The following is a 17,370-nucleotide window of genomic DNA, read 5'->3' on the forward strand; positions in this document are numbered from 1 at the left end:
CAAAATGCTGTTATTAAAAAACAAAACAAAATACCTAGATATATATTCTAAGCAAGGAAATACAGAGATATCTACTTTAAAAATAATTTACACCATTTAATCAGGATACAAAGAAAATATGTCTGCAAATAATTCTGCTAGGACATGAAGAATAAGTCTTTACATTTGTAATAGCATACACTGGTAGAATCATTTATATTATGCTGTTAAGGAAAACTGACCATTGGATGTTTCTCTTATTTGGTTAGGATGGTGTTTCCTAAAATGTACTCTCCAAATCCTGCAGAGTATGCATTGGTGATGGGGTGTGGCAAGTCCTACACTTTGTTTTAGTTTATGGATTAATTTTGAGAGACAGAGAGAGCGAGAGAGCGAGCAGGGGAGGGAGGGAGGGAGAGAGAAAGAGAGAGAGAGGGAGAGAATCCCAAGCAAACTCTGCACTGTCAGTACAAAGCCCCACGTGGGGCACAAAATCACGAACTGTGAGATCATGACCTGAGCAGAAATCAAGAGTCGGATGCTTAACCAACTGAACCACCCAGTTACCCCAAGTCCCACACTTTGTATCTGGGTGCTCAGTCCCAGAGTTGCAGTCTTTCCCTCCCCACATTCCTAAGCCTTGTCTCCAGGCCTCTAGTTCTAGGTAACTAGCATGTCTTCCCCACACTTCTTGAATGTCTTCCTCTGGCTAAGCTGTATCTACCTGGTAAAGGCCATAAAAAAATTAAAAACGAGAGTAGGTACCAGTGTCTCCTATTTCTGAAATATATTCTACAATGATGGTTAGCCTGGGTCAAAAAGATGAAGGTAGGATTTAGAGAGTGGATACAAAAAGGAACAGAGATATGTGGCCTTAAGATATGAAAATGGGGTAGCAGTGAAAAATATAAATATAAAATTCAGAGAAGAAAAGCATTGGTTGACAAGCGACCCATTAGGAGAGAGAACAGAAAGGTGGGAAGAGGCAAAAACATAATGAAAAAGGTAGACATAAAGACTAGTCAGGGTTGAAGATTGCTTAGTATGTAAGATGTGACATAAAGTGGGAAAGATAGGGAAGACAAAAATAGGAAGCAAAATACAGAACAGTTGACAGAAAAAAAAGACAGAAGGAAGAGAGGAAATGAAGAGAGAAGTAGTGGAAGAAAAAAGGTGTCAAAAGAATATTAACTAGGGCAAAAAAAAAAAAAAAAACTGAGAAAGACCAACACAAGAAAAACGTGTACAATCATTTGGATTATACTGATGTATAGATCTCCATACATAAAATGGAAATTTCATCTGCCTTTCTGTCTTGCAAAACCAGAGAATTTTGCAAGTATGGAACTTTGAAAGAAAAGGGAAGATTCAGCAAACAAAGGGAAATTGACCCAGACAAGTGGCTTCCACGTTTCAAGGATGAAGGTCATAGCCTTTCTGCTGCTTTTTAAGGTCTGTGCTAATTAGTGACAGTACTGAATCTATCAACCCCCAAGGGCCCAATCTCACCAGCATCACCTGGGCCACTACTCCTATTTTTGGAATGGGGAAAAACTTAAGGATAACCAAGAGGGTTGGGAGAAAAAGTTGGGAAACCACTGTAGAATATCAGATATAGAATATCAGGTATTTTCCTTCCCCAAAGAATGCTTGGTTGGGATAATCCCTAGGCCTGAAGTAGTAAGCAGTCTTGCACATGGTCCTGTGGATTGGTCTCTATTTGAAGGGAATCAAATGAAATGTGTTCATCTGCATTAAGTGGGTCTACATTTATACTGTGAAACTGTGCCCCAGTAGCTAACCTAGACAATGAGTTAGGACTTTCAGTAGGTGTAATCGGATCTTCATCAAATGGGCCTTGCCTTCCAATGCCAGATGGAGTTCCAGTGCTGGAGGAATGATACTTTGCCAATTTGGAGCCAAAGCATGGTAACTGCAGGATGCTTGATGGTCTTTGTTGCTGCCTTTCACCCTCATTTCCTTGTACTTCACTTTGGATTCCTTCTGGATTGGGGGCTTCATCAGGTGTACCCATAACAAGCTGCTCAGGAGTAAGGTCAACAGTTCTTTCATTGAGCTGGTTGCCTTCAAATATTTGTTCCAAAACATTGTCCCCATCTCCTCCAAGGTCACTTTTGAGGCAAGGCATATTCTTTGACTGAAGGGAACTGGCTTCAGGAAAGGGCATAATTCCCCTTTGGCTCAGCTGATTCTTCATGGAACATGGTGTGTTCCTCCTCAGGGTGGACACATCATCTCTAAAAGGACTTGGGTTTTCACTTTCTCCAGGCAGTCTTTTCTCTGAGCTGTTTCTTTGGCCAGGTAGGTTGCTTGGAGGGGAGATGGTATGTCTTGCATGTTTAGTATCACTATCTTCTGTATACGGAGGACTGGTGTCTTGGTTCTCCCCTGGTGCAAGACCAAAGGATGGAGTGTAGTCCTGTAGAGCAAGTGGATCTTCTTTGTGTCCTGTGGAGCTGCCAGCACAGCAAGGGCCTCTCTGGCTTAGATGAAATACATGCGCTTCTTTTTGACCTGATGGGTAACTTGGAGGAATTAAGTCTGGGAAAGCCAACTGTTCTCTCTCTGGTGAATTTATCCTAGTAATTTGCATGCCATAATTCAAATTCTCACTTTCATGCCATGTTGGACTTTTCTGAAGCCCAGCTGGGGAATTGCTAGGATAAGGCTGGTTCTCTTTCTCATGTGGTGGACTAGGGGGAGCTTTGTGTAAAGTTGTTGGCCGATCCCAGAAGTTTCTGTTATAATATGGCCTTCTTTCTTTCTGCCCTTGGGCTTGAATCTCATGGTCCCAGGAGTTCCAAGAGGGGAACAGAGTGCTTTCTTCCTGTCCAACAGCATTATTAGCATAATAGCCCCTGCTCTCCACAGGTGGTGGTACACTGGGAGCTGTATTATATGATGGAAAATTCTCATCTTGGTTCCAGGGATAAAATTCACCATAAGGGAAATCCTCCCTGGGTTTCGATGGATTATCTAAGGAATAGGGAAGGTATTCTTTTGGTTGATTTGAGGTATATTGCTCGCCTTCATAGTGCCTAACTGTTGGCCCTTCTTTAAAGCTCGGCTCCTCCATACCCCATCTACTTTGTCCTGGAAAAGTTTCATCTCCAGTTGCATCAATTGGGTCCTCTTCATTATAAGGGACTGTTTCTTTCAGGTCTGGAGTATTCATGGGGTACAGTGAATTTTTGGGTTGCCCCATAGTATTGGGAGAATCATCTCTCTCATCCCATGTATTGCTTCTAAGGTATGGTGAGTTTTCCCTGGGATTATAAGAGTTATAGTCAGGGTAGTAAACACCTCCCCTTGAGCCATGGGAAGGATGAAGTAAGTGTTCTTCCTGCATTCCGGGATCTTCCTTAATAGGTGGAGAGATTCCTTGATGATTCCAAATATTTCTTCCAGCAGGAAAATGTTCTCTTGCAGTGGAAGGGATTTCCTCAGGGTATACACGTTGATATGTACTGTGCTTTAATTCTGGTCGATTAGTTTCTGATTCATAAGGGATTCTTCTTGGCTCCAAAATAATCCCTTTGGGCAAATTCTGGCTTTGGGTTTGTCCATCAGAATTTGGGGCTCTTTTGGACTCTCCTCTTGGGTAATAAGAGTTTTCATGTTGACCAACAGAATTAAAATTTGGGACTAGCATGTTACTCTCAGGATGAGGCAGTTTATAGTTTGATTTATTAACTCCATAATCTTGAGAGTTTCTCCAGGGGCCAGATGGATCTCTTGTAGGAATGACTATTCTTTCTTTTGGACCTACTGGTTTCTCTGCTGGATTTTGGATTTTTTCATTGCGGACAACAGTACCATGTTTGGGACCCAGAGGAGCAACGTTGGTTCCCATAGGGTGTTTATTTGGTCCCTGAGGCTTTCTTCTGACATTTCCTGGATTTCCTGCATGAGTGGGAGAATTGCCTCTTGCAGTAGAAGCATAAGCTTTGCGATAAATTGGATTTCCTGAACGAAATGCTTGTTTGCCTTCCAAAGCAAAGGAGTTCCACCGAGGACCCCTTTGAACCTGTTGATTTCTGTAAAAAGGCCCATTGTGTCTACGCCCCATGATAGTACCAGTGGGACGCCATTGTCTTCCTGCAGGAAAATTTCGGATGTTAGGATTTGGATAGTTTTCATAAATATTTGTCTGACTTGGTCCCCATGAGATTTGAGTTCTTGGTACTCCCTGGCCTGAAACATTAACTGTAGGGGGTGAGATAACCCCATTTTGAGCTGTAGGATTACTCACAGTGTTTGGGCCATGGCCACTGTTTCCTGTTGGGCTGGTGTCATTTCCGCCCTGACTCCCTCCAGGTGCATTTGGTTGAGTAGAATTAGTCTCAGGACCTGTTGAATTACCCGAGGGCTCAGTGGCTGGACTCTCTGCTTTAGGAGGATCTTTTTCTTTGGGTTTTTCAAAATCTTGTTCAAACATCTCTTCTGAATAATAAGGAGGACGGCCCCCAAATCCCTGATATCCAAAATATCCAAAATAAGGATTCTGTAGGGAAGAAGATGGAAATTGGTAATTACTATTTGTTTTCCACCATGGTGTTGCTCGGAATTTTTTTAATGTGATAGGGAAATGAGCCACATGCTTCTTTTAAAACCATTGACTATGCTTCCTTTCTTGAAAGTTAATTCCTCCTTGGTTTCCATGACCCAACTCCCTTCCAGTTTTCTCTTCTGGTACTCTAACTTTCTGACTCACTTCTTAGTTTTGTCTTCCTAGTCCTGACCCCTAAATCTGAGGGGTGTTTTTTTTTTTTTAAAGGATTCCATTTTCTGTCCTTCTAATTCTTCTGTTCTCATTTTACACACCTGCCTTGAGTAATCTATTGCAGGCCAATTTTTTTCAATGCAGATATATATCAGTGACTCCCAAAGCCATAAGTCTGGCCCATGACACTATGTCCTGAGGCTGAAACAGCAAGACTGGGTCACTAAAGATCTCATTGGGCACCTCCACCTGAACGTACCCAGAATTGGACCTATCTGCCCCCAAACTTCCTTCTCCAACTTTCTATATATCTAAGCAACATTCACCACTATCTACCCAGTTTCCCAGGTTTCTACTCTCCTCTATTTCCCCCAGCCAATTAATAACCAAGTCCTATAAAATCTGAACTTTCATCGTGTCCCCTCTTTTTTTATCCCCAGTACTCTTGAACTGCTGCAATAGTTTTCTTACTGGTTACTCTGAGTGTAATTGTACTTTCCTCTCCATTGCTATCAGAGGTTGGGGGAACCTTCTGTCACTTTCCTCTTTTTAAAAAAATTTTTTTAATGTTTATTTATTTTTGGGGAGAGAGAGAGAGAGAGAGAGAATGAACAGGGGAGGGGCAGAGGGAGAGGGAGACACAGAACTTGAAGCAGGCTCCAAGCTCTGCGCTGTCAGCACAGAGCCGGAGGTGGGGCTTTAACTCACAAACCGTGAGATCATCACCTGAACAGGAGTCAGGCCACCCAGGCACCCCATGTCACTTTCCTCTTTAAATATTATTTAAAGTTGCCCTTACCTTACAGGATAAACTCTAAATCCCATAGCACAACATACAAAGCAGCACAGCATGGTCTAAAGAGTGGAGCTGTAGGCAGATATGGGTTAAGATCCCTGTTTCATCACTATTAATAGTATGATCCTGGGCTAACCTCAGTTTATTATAACTTTGGTTATTTGTAAACTCAAGGTAATAAAATAATATCTATCTTATAAGTTGCCATGAGGGTCAAAAGAGATAAATATGTACAGCTCAGTGCCTGGCACTTAGTAAGAACCTAACAAATGTTGTACATTATATAACACCACCACCACCACCACCAATAATAATTTTTTATAATCATCTGGCCCATAATTATTACATCCAGCCTCATTTCCTCCCCCTTGTACTTTGTGCAGGTGCAAATCACAACTACTACTGCAGCTATTCACAATGGAATCTAAATGTCTCTCTACAGATGAATGGAAAAGGCAAAAAGTGGGCGAAATTGAACAGTAATTTATCTTCTTTGGGCTTCAATTTATTTGTATAATGAAGGAGTTAGATGATTACTTAATTCCCTTCTAGGAATAACTTTCTAGAATGTATTTACTTCCTTCTCTTAGTTGCCCCATCACTGTCTAGAGTCCAGTACCAACCTGGAGCAAAGGTTATTAGGTTAGCCTTTTTAGAGAGAGAAAAAGTGAGAAAAAGGGACGGGGAGAGAGAGGAAGGACAAGGGAGGGAGAGAGGGAGGGACAGGGGTCAATACCTATAGAGGAGAAATGATGTATCACATTTATATTTGTTACTGGATGTTTTTCTTATATCATGGGCACTTGAGCTACAAATTCATGTGTTGAAATTTAACATTTTGAATAGATAGGAATTAAAAATCAGAGACTAATGGGGAGAAGGTAGCTTTACTTGTACTCACCCCACCTTCTTCATTGCTGACTGGTGGACGTCCGAAACCTGGTGGTACCCTCTGAAAGGTAAACACCACAATGAATGCAAGAGGAAACCACGTTCTATGCTACCATTTGTTTGTAAGACTCAGGGTGTCTTAAAAGAGTTCGAGTCAGTGACTGGGTGTTAGCATTATTAGTTTTTAGCTTTTGAGTCATTATCTCTCACAATCTACTATTAATTATAATTACAATCCATCAGTGAATACTGGTAAATACAAAGGTTTCAGGTGAATTCTAGATTATCTTATTCAAAATACCATGTATGGCTGTGTATCCTAGCAGTCACCCCATCCCATGGCCTCCAACACACAGACACACACACACACACACACACACACACACACACACACAGTGTGATTTGAGTGTTATTAGGATCCAAATATCCATATTAGAGCATGTAATAATGGAGATCAAATAATGACGCTATTTTCAGAGAGTCTATGTCACATTTAGGATGACAAACCGCCAATTCTCCTGGATTATTACAATAACTTTTTTATTTGACCAAGGTTTATTTTCCTAATCAAACTTGGAGGCTGAATGTTTGATCAGGGGAGAGAGTTCAGGAAATCAGTCCAACTCCTGCAGACCTTCAGGAAGTCCTATGTGGATGATGTAATAGTTCAGCATGAGAATTACACTTATCTGTTTTTTAAATCTTCACCTGGTACTGCCTTAGTTTCTTTAGTTCAGTATGGCCAGTGAAAGGAAGACACTCTTTTAAGGAAAAAAAGTAAGGAACTCTTATTCCTTGAAATGAATTGTTCCTTATTGATAAGAAGGTGTCTTGATTATAGAATGATAGACCAAAAAAACCAAAAAGCAAAAAAAAAACCAACAACAACAATGCCATAGCTGAATAAAAAGTCATCAAATATTTGTTGTTTCTGGTATTTTAATACAACTGGCCTTTAAACTTTTCTTTAGGTCAAATAGTTTATTTTGTGATTTATATTTTTAATGCCTGTGATGCAATTTCAATAGTTTTATTTTAATGATTTTAAACTTTAAAGGATTCTCGTAAATATTATTTTGCAATATTCTTTATAATGAGGTATCTGTGGCAAGAAATAATAAATGATGGAAAGACCTTAGTCTAAGCATAGCGTATCTTATGATTTGCAAACTCCATTTTGTCTCAATTTCCCCTTTACATTAAATGAAGATAATTTTTGTGCTTTCTAATCTCTTAGGGAAGTGGGGGAATAGTAGCGAAATAGCGCAATCCTTTAAAATTAATTCATTGACTAAGTTATTAGTAGTTGTTTGGTGATTGTTCATGTCTCCAATTTGTCTGAGTAAAATATTCATTAAAAATTTTTTTCCCTACACGATTAATGATGTGATGATTTTTTTTCATACTCTCTACTGACTGGCATATGGCATTCCATTTAGAGAGTATGAACTCATATTAGTTTGAGATATGACCTGTTAATATTATTTTTCACTTCTAGTATAAAGAAAAAAACTCACATGTGGAACTTGCCATGGTGGCTGTTGATAGAGAAATAGCCCATTGCCAAATGGTGGGAATGCCTGAAGAGAAAGAAAGAACCATAGTGATGTGGAAGTGAGAAAGATAAATGGAAAATGAAACAAACCTATTAAATACAATTGTTTGAAACTTGACAGTCTGCATCTCCCTTTGCATTAAACTGCAATTTTCTATTTTTAGGGCTGAGATGATGATGATGATAATAATAATAGCAATTAGTATTAGTGAACACTTATGTTCTAGGTACTGTATTGAGCATTTTGTAGTGGTAAACTTATTTAATCCTCATATAAACCTAGAAGACATGTGCTGAAGACATTATTTCCTTTTCACTGAAGATTATGAGGTTCAGAGAAGTCACTTGCCCAAAATCTCTCAGTTGGTAAATGGTCCAGGAGTGTCTTTTCATTTAATTTTGTGTTCTCTCATCTGTAATAGTGTCTGGTAATAAATAAATAGTGTCTGTTAATTGACTAAGAGACAGCATTTTGGAAGCTCCACGTTGGATGATATCTTGAGAAACCATTTGCACATATTCTTGCTTTAAGTCAGGATTATTTATGCCACCCAGAAGTACCGGAAGCAGTGTTACCTTTCAGGGCACTATTTGAGATCATCAAAGCATAGGTCTGGAAGAGACTTAGAAATTGTTTCTTTACTCATGGGGAGCCTGTAGCCCAGAAAGGTAAAGTGACTGCTCAAGATCACACAAGTAATAAGGGCTGGGGATAGAACTCAAATCTCTGTTCCCTGATTCTTCTGTTAGTGCTCATGTTACAATACCATGCTGCCTCTGCATGGTAAATAAAAATAAAAATAGCTTCTTTAAAGCAACAGTATTTTGGTAATTTTTTTAAAGATTTAAAACAATTTTTTGGTATCTATCTATCTATATATAGATATATACATATGTTGGTAATTTTTAATCAAACAAAGGCTGGGGTAACTTGGCAGACAATTTTGATAGGCAGTGGAGCATCATGTTAGAAGAAAGTGGCAAAACTGAAGATTCTATTTCATACATAGCAGTATGTGTCTTGAGCAACATTGGAGAAAGTGTGTATGTGGGGATGGTATGGCTCTCCAAATCCCTCTGAGCCCATTTGTTGACTCTGGTTTGGAATTTTGCTGGGCAAGCCTCACCTGAGGTGGCTGGGCTTCCTCTTCTGGCTGTGCTGGGGTAGGTGATGGCTGCTTTAAAGGCCGCTTTGGTGGTGGCTTTTTTGGTTGAGGCTGGTTGGTTTTCTGGGTCTCTGGGGCTTGATCAGTTTTGCTCTTTTGGCGTTTGGGTGCTGAAGGAGATGAGGGTTTCTGTGGGCGCCCCGTGTTTGGTGGTGGTTGAGGCCACATGGGCATCTGATACTGCGGGAAGAGCTGAGGCAGACCATTCCCATACAAGGGGCCCAGTTGTGCCATCTGTGAGGGTAGCAAATAACAGTAAAACCATAGGAGGGCTGAGATTCCAGCTTTCCTCAGCCTGCAATGTCACTCTCTAAAACTCAGGCAAAATCTCAAAAATTATATGAAACTTAACAATGGAAGCCTCAAGATCTTTAGTATTTCTTTAACTATTGTCTTACAGAAATGAATTTCAGTCTTCTAGAAAACTAACAAAACAAACAAAGCAAAAGACAGAACTGGTGAGAAATTTAAGTTTAAGAATTTGGCTGATAATTTTCTAACTCTGAAGTGCTGACTCCCATAAGAAGTCATATAATTGATTACAGAGGACTTGGTGTCAGATTCAAAACTGTGACTTATTACAGGCTGGAAAAGGAGAAAAAGCAAAAAGAAGATAAATGAAGTAAGAACGACAAACAGAAAAAAAAAAACCAACAAGGAACAAGAGAGGAGAATACAAATTCTCTGTTGTGTAAACATCCTTACGTGGTACTTATGGTTTTTGGTTACTGGTGAATTTTCATTAATTCCATTTTCATGATCAGAATCTCCACAATTTCAAGGTTGGAAGGGAAGCAAAGGTGGTCATGATCTGAAGAAACTAATATATGAATTGACCTCCTACAATGTCAGTTCCCATTCAAACATTGTTGCTTTGGTTTAACACCAGAGCTAAACACAGTAAAACCAAGAGTGAGAGTTTAAAAGAGTTGTGCCAATCACTAGTTGAAAATTGACAATGATGATGATTATAGGTGAGAAGCTTTTAAAGAGAATGACTTGAACAAAGGATTAAGAGAAAATTGATTTTGAAGAGAAAATTGAATTGAAGTCCTTGATTTTTCCTCCCAATGGTTCTCACGATCATCACAAAAGTCAAAAGTGACATATAGTATGGTAGTCATACAACTTTGTCAGAAAAATTATGCTAAAAGATCCAACTGATACGTGATTTATTTTTAGTTGGTTCTAAGAATTAGCACTAGTGGTAAGTATAATTGAAATTTATTTAGATAAGATAAAAACTTATTTCATAAATTTAGTGTTATCTTTCAAGATAATCCAAATAAAATTTACCTCCCCACACACCTGGAGTATTTTTTGTCCTTATTATTTGTGAATACATGTTGTGTGATTTTTCCCCAGAACTAATTTCTCTTGGATACAAAGAATGTTGGTAATTAATAAATGATTTTTTTTTTTACATGAGAGAATAACAGTAATGAATAAGAAGAAAATCTGGGGTAAGGAGACAGGCAAAATGATTTTTCCCCCTTAAAACTCTTATAATGATTATATTGTAATTAAAGCATGTGGATAGCTGTTGGTATCTTTATTAGCTATGACAAACCTTATAATGTAATTATCCATATATAAAGAAGAAATTATCAGAAATAACACAAAGCAGAACTTACATGTGGGGAGTTCATGAAGTTGAACTGACCATATCGCATCATCTGTGACCAAAGGAATGCATTAATGTGATACAAAGTGAAAACATTTTATTATTTAACCAATCTACAAATCACCAGAAATAAGCTGAATTTCTGATTTTAATGTACAACAGTCATATCTTTTACTATTTATGCGTGGATTTAAAATAAGTATGCAATTAAAAAACCCATGTCACTAATTTTTAAGTCAGGATTTTATTTTGAGAAGAATCAATATAGAATAATAGAGAATAAAAATCTTGTCTACTCTGACGTTTTTGAATGTTCTACTCAACTTTTGGAATTCGGGACTTGAGAATGTGATAATTCTATGAAAAAGATGATTCTCCTTTCTGATGCATGTTGAATTTGGCTAATGATTTTGGCTATAAATCATGTCGAAGATATTATATGCCTATGTGTCTACCTTCTAAAAACGCTTGGTACAAATATCTACCTTTGCTAGCTTGAAAACTTAGCAGAGAAGCCAACATTAACTATACCTGAATGCAAATTAACATTTACCTTGGCAAGGAATAATGAAGTACATAGGTAGTATGGAGCTAACGAAATTACTACTTTGCCTTGATTTGAGAGTTTAAGTCTTTCAAATTTTCCCTTTTCCTCCCTCCATCTCTTTCTCAAGAAATTTTATATATCAAAAAGTTTTCCCTTTTTTAATGGACTCTCAGGACAGGGCTTACAAAAACTTCTCCCCAGAGACTGAACATACATACCTCCTCACTTTTACTGCTAAATCCAGGCATTCGGGGCATTTGCATCTGGAAGTGAAAGAATATTGGTGACAAATTCAGAACATAAGTTGAAATAAACCCAATAATTATCTCCAAGCTATTTAACAACAGAACACAAAAGGACAAGTCCTAAAAAACTTTCAATACTCACTGGCATAGCAATAGAATTACCAAGCAGACCTAGAAAGACCAGGAGAATCTTCATTTTTCCACTTGGTACCTGGAATACAAAACTGGATTTTATTTTTGGAATATGAAATAATTTCACTGGCGGCATTCTGCCCAGCTGTCTGTCAAGGAGAGCGTAGAAACAGACCACTGTGGGGGCCTCTGCCGCCATTTTTACTTTACGTTAAGAAACTACTAGTTATTACCTTATACTGTTCTAAACTGTGAAAAGGATCTGATTGAAAAGGAAAGATAGGGGCGCCTGAGTGGCGCAGTCGGTTAAGCGTCCGACTTCAGCCAGGTCACGATCTCGCGGTCCGGGAGTTCGAGCCCCGCGTCAGGCTCTGGGCTGATGGCTCAGAGCCTGGAGCCTGTTACGGATTCTGTGTCTCCCTCTCTCTCTGCCCCTCCCCCGTTCATGCTCTGTCTCTCTCTGTCCCAAAAATAAATAAACGTTGAAAAAAAAAAATTTAAACTGTTTAAAAAAAAAGGAAAGATAGAAGCGAGGGAGGGAGGGAGAAGATTGATCCTTGAGAAGATGGGAGGTGGTTTATAGCACCGGAATATGGACATTAGAAGTTAGGAGTTTACCTGAAATATATAAATATTGCTGATTTTGAGTTCTTGTTGCTAGGCTTGTTTAGAATGGCATAGTAATGTCTGATTATAATCACCATTCAGAATAATCTCAGTTTCAGTGAAGGTGCAATCCAAAATCAGTACTTTTAGCTACTTTCTAAGATGCCATAGACAACATTCCATTATGTAGAGGCTAATTAAATAAGCTGGAATATTCCAGAATCCTACTCTTTTCTTCTTTTCTCTATTGTTTCTATTATTATTATTATTATTATTATTATTGCTTTTTAAAAAATTATTTTATCTTTTAAAAATTCACTTCTGCTCAAGGGCTGGTCAGAGAAAAAGAAAAATATAGACAAAGATATTTTTATCTCTTTGTTAGACACTTTGAACATATAGAGGAAAAGATTGAAGTTATAGACGTATGTGTGAAGTTTGAGAATGTTTTCATGGATTTCATTTATCTTGTTCCAGTTAATTATGCAAGCCTTGTATAATTAAGACTTGTAGTTACAACTTTGAACAATTTTTTTTCTGAAACATTTACTTGTGTAATTTTTTAAGAAAACTCTTCCCTATTTGCATGTACAATAGAGGAAAATGAAGGTTTTAATCAGAATGATTGATTTCTTGGTACATCGGATACAGCACAATTCCTAGCATAGTAACCAGCACATAGACACCAGTAGTTGCTCAGTCTTTTTGTTCCTCTTTCCTTTTTCTGGGCATGAAATGTGCATAGAAGTATTTTGAGCCAATGCTCACCCTTCTGTTTGCTTCCCATAGGAGCAATATAATTAAAGGACACTTCAGCATTTTCCTAAATTATAGGTGCAATCAATAACCTTTTACATATCAGAGAAATTGGGAGAGTTCAGTTAAACAAAGGAAGCAGTAACATGTAAATGTCTTTACTGCTAATTAAGGATTTTCAGAATCATGACATTGTAGAGAATTAAAAATAACAACTGAAACTATTGTCTTCAGCATAGTCTGAAAACATGAGCAAGCTAATAAAGAGGATATTGGTGAATGCTTTCCTTTCTAAATCTACTTTCTAAGATCATGGCCCAAGATTTTGGGGGCAGTTGGATGTTTAATTTCTCTCTTACTTAACCATCCATTTAATCTCTGTAGTAGCTGTCACTGAGACTCCTGATAATGTTACACACGTAAGTAGGAAGATGTGACCCTCTATTTTGCCAATACAAAATGCCACTCACTTTCTCTTTTGTAAAATTAATATATTATACTGGATGACTGATAGTTTCCTTCTCTCTCTAGAAGTTCATGATTGGATGAAAGTTTATTTTTAACTGAAAATAGCACTCATAATGTTTGCTGTGGAGTACAGAGACTATGCAAGTTCTTACTTCTTTGTCCCATCTGTGAACTCAGATGCTCTTTGTTTCTTCTGACATATTTAAATAGTGTTTTATCCTCTCAAGCATACTTCTGACAATATTTAGTTTGATATGTGACCTGTGTTATAAAAAATGAATATAAATTCTCACCAAGTTATCTAGCTTAGGAAGAGTGGCTCCATGGCTGTGCTGGAGCAGCAACATTTTTCACTCAAATTTTGAAAAATACAGATTTGGTATAAGACGAAGGTCAAACACAGAAATGAGACAAATAAATGAAATGAATAGCAAAAGCTCAGCTGTAAGGCAGCGCATGTCATATTAGTTATTTTATCCAATCAGAGCCTTACTAGAGGGACTTAACAATCAAACTGAGTCTTCTATCGCTTTAAGAGAAGGGTGAAAGCTAAATCAGAGAGAAAATGGCCCAGGAACAGTATTTGAGGTATTTCTAACGCAGTGCTGACAAAACTTGACTGCTCTACAGGAAGATGTACGAAAGCATAGTGTTAAATGAGATCTAAGTAGGTTGGAAGAAAAGTTAGAAGAAAAACAAATCTACCAAATAAACCAACGAGTTTAAAGTTTTATCAGAAGATCAGTATGCAGCAATGACTATACAATCATGATCAAAGAATGCAATAAGGAAGTCAACCAGTATCTATGAATTAAGTTCATTCTTTGGCACTATATCATTTATGTTGACAATCTCTAATACTCACCCAATGCCAGCTAGTAGCTCCAATATATAACAAATAACTTTTACTTGAGCTTTGTTAGCCTGTCTTTGAAATATAGTCTTACTGGTCTACAGTGGAAATGCCTACAAGTTGCTGAAGCCGGGGAGATCTCAAGGAGCAAGACACATTTGTTTCTTGGTAATAAAACAAAAATTCTTCATGAAGATGTCATGTTGTTTAACAAAAAGGCTTAAAATAAAAAGTTTCCTCCTGTAAGAAAGCTTGGGATAGCAAGGTCACATTTAAGCTCTGTTGTAGACCTGTACAACCAATCAGCTTTGAGAAAAATGGTTTTGCCATCACAAGAGTTTAAGGTGAAAAAACACATCCAGTGTAAATTTATAATGTGTTATTATAGAAGCTGTCAAATCAAGTCTCTTATTATGTATAATAACAGTCCAGGAAAATGAGCTTACAGCTGTAAGATTTGGGAGATGCTTTCCTTGATGAATTTGGGGTTTTTCAAGTTTAGAAACTTTGTGTATGCAGAGATATTTCGGGAACAAAAGTGAATATTAACTATATTCTACTGTGATAAATCATTGACCATCATCAAAATGCAGGCCTACATACATCTCTCTCTCTCTCTCTCTCTCTCTTTCTATCATTCTATCTCTATATCTCTAATTCTAATTCTATAGATATAGATATAGCTATAGAAATATAAACTTAATATAGTTAATTAGTATTTATTTAACATATAATTAAAATTAGCTGAAATGTTATACCCATGGACAACTCAGTGCCTTCATTTGATTTGTATTACATAAGGCTACCAGGACATAGTGTTCTTTTTGAAGAAAAGTATAACTGAGTCACTTGGGATTCCAAGTTTTAGATCAGATATGCAAAATGATGAACTCTCAACTATTCATGGTAACACAACCTCACGAAAATAGGAGTTAAGAAATTCACTGAAGGGGTTATGTTATGAATGTTTTTTGATATCTGGCTTTTTATAATAAAGATTTCACTTCCAAATAAATGGAAAATTTGTACTTTTCATTAACAAGAGCAAATCGCTCTCTTTGCTGTACTTGGGATTCTCCTGTTCTCTTACGGCTCCACAAGAGAAAATATTTGTAGTGGTGATCTTTGCTTACTTATTTTCGTGTTGGCATTTAAAAATTAAGAATATTTTAATTTAATGCCAAAAACCGGTTCCTACTTGGTATGATGGTGCACGTCAGTTCATCCAGTGGTTCCGAAGGGTGCTGTCCTTCCAAGGCACCAGAGCTGCTGTGTCCTTCCTCTCAGGCCCAATAACACTGCATTTCTTAGCACCCCGCCCCCCCACTCCCTGCCGTCTCCCTGAATTTAGAATCACAAAGAATAACATTGCACCAGAATGTTTGACTTTAAGTTCTAAATACCTTTTAAGCCTGTCTGAATCCAAGATGTACAAAGGGATATCTGCTGCAAGTGCCTGCCTGTTTTTGATTTTGTAGAAACTGGGTAGTAGCTATAATACTGTTTGTGCTCTGTGCACATTGAGATGAATTTGCAAGTGGTAGAACACCTAGGGGACAGTGTTTTCTTGTAGGTGAAATGAGAATCGTGATGCTTGGTGACACTGGCCTTTGCCCGTGCCCTTCATGTAGATGCTGGAGTTCTGATTTTGGCCTTAGTCATTTAGGTTAGTTCCAGTGGCCACTAAACCTCCTTTTTTTTTTTTTTTTTTTTTTTTTTTTTTTTTTTTTAAAGTAAGCTCTAGGCCCAATATGGGGCTTGAACGCATGAGAGATCAAGAGTCACATGCTCCACTGACTGAACCAGCAGGGCGCCCCTCCTTTTGATCGCTTTCTTTATTTACCCTAGTTCCCTCTCCCACAAGGCTGGTTAGTGGTCATGAAATAATTCATGTCTTAAATATCCAGCTGAGCCTTTGAATGGATGAATTCTTAGTAGTGGTGGATAGGATTTAGGAAACAATCAAGTCTCTTTTTTCTTCCAGAACACCGAAGAAGTGCTTCACTTGACAAAATACTTCCAAACCAGTCCTCTGTGACCTTTCCCTTTTACTGCTATCATCTCTGCTGATTTTTTAAATTCTTTTTCCCTCCAAACAATTACAATTACTAGTGAACATGTTAATGATTTGGCTTAAAACCATTTTTAAGTGTATTTCCTTTCTTTTTTCTCCGTGTTCTCTTGATTTGGCTTAAAACCATTTTTAAGTGTATCTCCTTTCTTTTTTCTCTGTGTTCTCTTGATTTGGCTTAAAAACATTTTTAAGTGTATCTCCTTTCTTTTTTCTCTGTGTTCTTTTCTTGTCCATAAGCAAGTCTTCTTAACCTCTTCACTGGGATCTGTAAATGTATGAAATTATATATACGAATTTCTGTGTTTTTGTATAAATGCATTATTTTTCCCTGAAGGAGAACCATATCCTCCAAAGGTGTCTGACCTCCCCACTTTTTTCTCTCCAATTATTAAATAATCGATGTAATAGATTTTAATAAGATAAGATTTATAAGATTTTAATTGATTTTAATAAGATTTTTCTCATTGTCCTAGATTTGAAGCTGGTGGGAACAGAAAAGTCTTTTGGTTTCTTACTGTAGATACTGTAGAAAGAGGCCAGGCTTTGGAGTTGGCAGACCTGAGTTTAAACCTTCCACAAATATCCAACTGTTTGATTTTCTGTGTAGTAAAATGGGGGTAGTATGTTTCTTCTAAGAAGTAGATTAAATAATGCATGCAAAGTGCCTGGCATGTAGTAGGCACTGAGTGATGATCAGTGACTGATCAGTACATGAAGGTATTCTGATGATTCCACATTACACCTTGTAATGATTCACTAAGGATTCAAATGGAAACAAGGCAGTCATAGCTCTCAGAGCACATAGATCCTCATCTAAGCACAACTGTGGAGCTGAAGTTCTATGGATTATTATTAGTATAACACTCTATCTAACACTGCAGGACTCGTGAATGAAATACTTGAGACAAATAGTGTCTTAGAAATTTCTTACTGG

General features: G+C 37.7%; 1 protein-coding gene across 1 annotated transcript; it reads right to left on the reverse strand.

The window, feature by feature from the left end:
* Nucleotides 1-1,645: 1,645 nt before the first annotated feature.
* ENAM (enamelin) lies at nucleotides 1,646-13,856 on the reverse strand. Its single transcript, XM_045450336.1, has 8 exons — nucleotides 13,803-13,856; nucleotides 11,690-11,758; nucleotides 11,521-11,565; nucleotides 10,766-10,807; nucleotides 9,093-9,365; nucleotides 7,928-7,990; nucleotides 6,421-6,471; nucleotides 1,646-4,504 (listed from the first exon to the last, which is right to left on the reverse strand). The coding sequence occupies exons 1-8, from the start codon at nucleotides 13,854-13,856 to the stop codon at nucleotides 1,646-1,648; spliced, it is 3,456 nt and encodes a 1,151-aa protein (XP_045306292.1).
* Nucleotides 13,857-17,370: the final 3,514 nt, after the last annotated feature.

This window comes from Leopardus geoffroyi, chromosome B1, assembly GCF_018350155.1.
Source record: "Leopardus geoffroyi isolate Oge1 chromosome B1, O.geoffroyi_Oge1_pat1.0, whole genome shotgun sequence".
NCBI lineage: Eukaryota > Metazoa > Chordata > Mammalia > Carnivora > Felidae > Leopardus > Leopardus geoffroyi.